Raw genomic sequence first — 5049 nt, 5'->3', positions numbered from 1 at the left:
TATAACAATTTTAAGAGCAAAATATTTTTGGTCTAAATTGAATTTATTCAAAGTTTTTAAAAATAATTCAAAGTCCTTTAAACTTAAATTTGAACACAAAAATGGTTTTCTAGAAAAGAACTATCAATACTATTCCTACAGTATCAATACCACATTAATAGTATCGATACCCAAGGTAAGAGAAGTAACGATACTCTTATGGTAGTATCGATATTGCCTATTTGTTTTAAATGTGTTCTAATTCCAGTAGGCATTTTTGGTATCGATACTTAAAGGAGTATTGATATTGCTTTATATACTAGTATCGATACCATGATCTCATTACCGATACTCCCAGCCCAACGGTTGAAAAACAACTAGTTTCTATTAGTGTAGTATCGATACTTCAAGCCCGAGTATCGATACTTCCTGGTTTGGGTAGTTTTATTTTACAACAATTAAGTCTCCAACGGCTCTAATACATTCCCAACGGCTAGAAACGATTACAAACTCATTCCAACATATATAAACAAGTTGAAGATACTTGAAGAAGTTTACTACACTTATCCAAGCAATACAGATCAAGAGAAAAGTTCTTTCAATCTTATTTTTCCTTTTCTCTTGTACATAAAGTGTTTTAGTGAGCTAAATTGTGTAAATAACTTCTTTTGACAGGTTTCTTGTTTATAATCTTTTATCTTTATTGAAAATAGGTTTTGGTTTTATCTTAGCCATTGAAAAAGATAGAGAATTTGTAAAGGTTACTATTGAGCCTAGAAAAAAAAAGAATAAATTAGTGAATTTGTTGGAAATCTTTAGCGAGGAGCTAAGGTAGTGGATGTAGATTTTATTGAGAAAGTTGAATCACTATAAATCTTTGAGCAAATTTTCCTATCCCTTCTCCTAAATTCCCAAAATTTTAAAAAGACTAATTCACCCCCTTTTGGCAACAATATTGGTTGATCAATTAAGCTTCAAAAATCTTAACAGACTCTCAAACCCGATTTTTTATTTCGCAGAGTAAAACATAGTATTTTGATAAAATAAATTATTTCATTAAAATTACTCAACTTTAGGAATTCTAATCTCACTTTAAAATTATTGATTACGACTCTAGTTTTTTCATTAAAATCACTCAATTTTAAGTATTTTGGTAAGATAAATTATTTTTTTAAAATTACCGATTTCACGTACTAAACCTTTATTTTCAAAAAAAAAAAAACTTTCAAAAATATCATCGAACGATTTTTAATATTATTTATAAAATGGTGTCGACAATATATGAAACTCATTTAGATGGAAAACATAAAAGTTAGGAAACAATTATAAAATAAATTAATAATTGTATTAGACACGCACACGCATGTTTGATTATCAAATTATTCGTTTTAAGTTAAGAAATTTTAGAGAGGATTTGGATAAATATATTATGTACGAGTTTAACTTGTTTTCTAAGTTTATAGTATATCATATTATTTTAATTATATTTATTATATCAAATATATCAAATCTTTATAAATTAAAGAAATATAAATATGATTTTTTTTTCAAATCGAATCAAAATCGATTGAAATAAAAATATAGTAATATTACTATTAATATAAATATATATTTTGCTTAGCAAAGAATAAAATTATATTTTATTAGTTTAAATTTGAAGAACAAATTATTTGGATATATCCAATTAGAGATCGATTTTTTTCTGATTCAAATAGAACCGTTAGTTTTGTTAAAAGGAAAAAATATTTAAAATTATAATAAAGTTAGTAAACTAAACACATAATTAGTGATCTAAAATGGATTAAACCATCAAAATTGGGGGATAATTGTCCTTATCCCGTACCTTCATTCCTATCCACCTACTCACCTGAGAATTTTAATTTCATAATATTTTAGACATAATTTTTTATAAAGAATTTATTCTCATCTCATAAAACTTTATAAATATAAAATTTTATAAATTTGTTTCAAACGTAAAAGAAAAGTATATGCATGTGAGCCATATTCACCACATAGTTTCCCATTCCCTACCCCCACGCTGGATGGTAGAAACGCCAGGCTGGCAACCGTTACACATTTCGAATCCAACGTGAGAAAGATCCGCTGCCCAACCAAATCCCTTTTTCAGATCAACGGCTCAAATCTTCTCCCACGATTTATTCACACTTCTATCCCATCTTCCTTTTCTTTCTCACTCTTTTCTTCTTTGCTTCACTAAAACAGGAATCTTGTTCCGGCTCCCTACATTCACTTGCTGGCTTTTTTACTGTCTTTGACTTAGATTCAATCCGCACTGTCTTTGGTTTGTTTACATCTTGTTGGGTTTTTGTTTTCTTTTTTAATCTCTAGATCTGCTGTAATTTACTTTCTTTTTTGCTTCTGGATTGTGGGGTTTCATTGATGGTTCAGTTAAGTACATTGCGTTGTTATGCTGTTTGGGTGCTGAGAATATCTGGGTACTAGAAACATACTTTTTCATTGATTGTGTGGTTCGTCCCTTTGGGAATCTGATTCCTTCTTTTTACCCTTTACAATTTTGAGTGATCCTCCAATTTTTTTTTTTTTTTTTTTGTAATTTCTTAATCCTTTGCTAATAATATTTTCCCTTTAATGCAGTTGTGAAGATGGTTGCACAAAATTTCACCGTTGATTTGGATAAACCCCTTGTCTTCCAGGTACCGAAATCATGCGTTTCATTTTGGTCTTATCTTTTGGAACAAGCATGTCTGGGTGACAGCTATCGTGTAATTGGTTTTCAACTATCATATTTAGTGTCTTTTGTGATTAAAATAATGATTAATTGAGCTGTTTTTCGAAAGAAAAAAAATTGTTGTTTTGTCGATCCTTTCAGTTCTTTTGTTTATTTCCTTAATTTGATTTCTTGGTGGTGTTAAATCACAAGCTAACTTGTTTACCACTTCGTGGGCTACACGCTCTTTCTTCTTTGTTGCATTTTAAATACTTTTAGCAATCTTATGCATGTGGGAGATTGATATTGGTTTATGGTTATAAACTATATTTTGACTGTTTAATGATCTATGACAGGTTGGTCACCTTGGAGAGAGTTATCAGGAGTGGATTCACCAGCCTATTGTGAGCACGGAAGGTCCGAGGTTCTTCGAGAGTGATTTTTGGGAGGTATTTATTAGCATTTTGAAATAATTTTAATTAAGCATTACCGATGCAATATGTCGTAAGTGCGTGCTAATGCTTCTTTGGCTTGCTTTACTCGAAACAGTCCCTGACTCGTACTGTCTGGTGGGCAATTCCAACCATATGGCTGCCTGTTGTATGCTGGTTCATCTCAATGTCTATACGTATGGGGCATACATTTCCCCAAATTGCTTTGATGGTTTCTTTTGGCATTTTTATGTGGACATTAGTGGAATACATTTTGCATCGATTCCTTTTCCACATTGAAACAAAGAGTTATTGGTTAGTTGTTTCTCATCTGGACTCTGAATCTTACAAAAAAAAAAACATTTACGACTTTTTATTATGTTTTTCTGCATATGTTACCTTCAGAGTATGCTACAAGGATGTAATAATTCATTAAGAACTTTGGTATAGGGGAAACACCATACACTATCTTCTTCACGGCTGCCACCACAAGCACCCTATGGATGGCCTACGGCTTGTTTTTCCACCTGCTGCAGCTGCTATATTATGCATTCCGGTGAGTATATTTTACTTCAATTTGTCTTCCTTCATATATTGCATGATGCTTTCTAGGTCTTCACCATTGAATTATTTAGTTGGCTGCGGGTTTTGATAATAGTTTGCATTTCGAAACCTTGAACTGTGAACGTTCAACCTCAAAAGCATTTTGTTACATATGCAATTCAAGTATCTTTGAACTATTTTAATTATTTGTTTTACACTCGACCATTTTGCGCAGTTTTGGCACCTGATTAAGCTTTTCACCACTCCATCCACTACGCCTGGTTTGTTCGGAGGCGGTTTGCTTGGGTATGTTATGTATGATGTTACCCATTACTACCTACACCATGGTCAGCCCACCAAACAAGTTCCTAAAAGCCTCAAGGTAAAGAGACTTGTGCTCCAACTAGTTGCAGCCAACTTTTCATGCTAGCTTAACACCAAATATCTCGGTTAGGTCGTCGCTATAAATTTTCAGCACCATAGATTCCATAGAGTTCATTGTCTAGCAAAGCTGGTGGAGTGTTCCATGGCTTGACTTGATAATTTTTGTTGCAGAAATATCACTTGAATCATCACTTTAGGATTCAAAATAAGGGGTTTGGGATCACGTCGGCGTTTTGGGACCGAATTTTCGGAACCCTTCCTCAAACTAAGGCAGCAGAGAAAGGTAGATAATTTAGCAGGCTAGTTTCATAGCAAAACATTGATTGGTATTGAACATTATTTACTTGTGCTTGTATTTTATTTTTGGAGTATTTTCAATCCACACATGGAGGAGTTTGTGTATATGAATTTTCAATTGTTTACTTCTTAGTTCTCCAACAATTTGAAATCCCAATTATTTTGTAGAAAATTCATTGCCTATTGTATTTCATATGGAAAATGATTGCAGTTCCAATATTATTATTAGTCGTATCTACATTGCTTTGCTTTTAGCTTTGCTTTTAGAAGCAATATTTGAATCTTCCCAAATATTATAAAATAAAAAATATAAAAAAAATGCATAAATAGATATCGAATTCGGATTTCCAGGCAAGTAGATTTGTACAATGAATTCACATATGGGTAAACTATACCACTGACCCCTCAACTCTGTAGTCCTTTTACTTTTGCCATTGATCTTTTAATTTTATCAATCAGACCACTTAACTATTTAAATGTGTTCAATCAAGCCACTAGTCGTTAATAGTTTACCAAAATACTGATGTGACCGTTAAAGAAATTGGCATAATTTAGTCCTTAATGTTTGTATATTTTATCAATTTGGTCCTAATTTAAATTCAATTTAATAAATTTAATCCTCTAATCATATTATGACACATGTCACAACACGAATGTATTTTTTTTAATTTAATTATTTTATTTCCACCCAATCGTATGGTGACATATGTCACTGTCGGATTGGAT

At 31.7% G+C, this 5049-nt stretch overlaps 1 protein-coding gene across 2 annotated transcripts; it reads left to right on the top strand.

Annotated features, from left to right (window-relative positions):
- The first annotated feature begins 2206 nt into the window (after positions 1 to 2206).
- On the top strand, positions 2207 to 4491 carry LOC120146192 (dihydroceramide fatty acyl 2-hydroxylase FAH2-like). 2 transcript variants are annotated; one of them, XM_039159834.1, is made up of 7 exons: positions 2207 to 2281; positions 2596 to 2654; positions 3025 to 3117; positions 3218 to 3414; positions 3550 to 3655; positions 3878 to 4024; positions 4198 to 4491. In XM_039159834.1, the coding sequence occupies exons 2-7, from the start codon at positions 2604 to 2606 to the stop codon at positions 4315 to 4317; spliced, it is 714 nt and encodes a 237-aa protein (XP_039015765.1). In that variant the 5' UTR covers positions 2207 to 2281; positions 2596 to 2603; the 3' UTR covers positions 4318 to 4491. The 2 variants fall into 2 exon arrangements, with proteins under 2 accessions (XP_039015765.1, XP_039015760.1); XM_039159829.1 differs by lacking the exon at positions 2207 to 2281 and adding an exon at positions 2320 to 2435.
- Positions 4492 to 5049: the final 558 nt, after the last annotated feature.

This window comes from Hibiscus syriacus, unplaced genomic scaffold (assembly GCF_006381635.1).
Source record: "Hibiscus syriacus cultivar Baekdansim isolate YM2019G1 unplaced genomic scaffold, ASM638163v2 tig00002511_pilon, whole genome shotgun sequence".
In the NCBI taxonomy this organism is placed as follows: Eukaryota; Viridiplantae; Streptophyta; class Magnoliopsida; order Malvales; family Malvaceae; genus Hibiscus; species Hibiscus syriacus.
This window is presented reverse-complemented; position numbering and strand designations above follow the sequence as displayed.

Excerpts from the sequence above, each read along its gene's own strand:
- LOC120146192 (XM_039159834.1), top strand. The coding sequence starts at position 2,604 with ATGGTTGCACAAAATTTCACCGTTGATTTGGATAAACCCCTTGTCTTC. Across the intron at positions 3,656-3,877 it reads CTGCTATATTATGCATTCCG|TTTTGGCACCTGATTAAGCT; the intron begins GTGAGTATATTT and ends CATTTTGCGCAG. Across the intron at positions 4,025-4,197 it reads AAGTTCCTAAAAGCCTCAAG|AAATATCACTTGAATCATCA; the intron begins GTAAAGAGACTT and ends TTTTTGTTGCAG.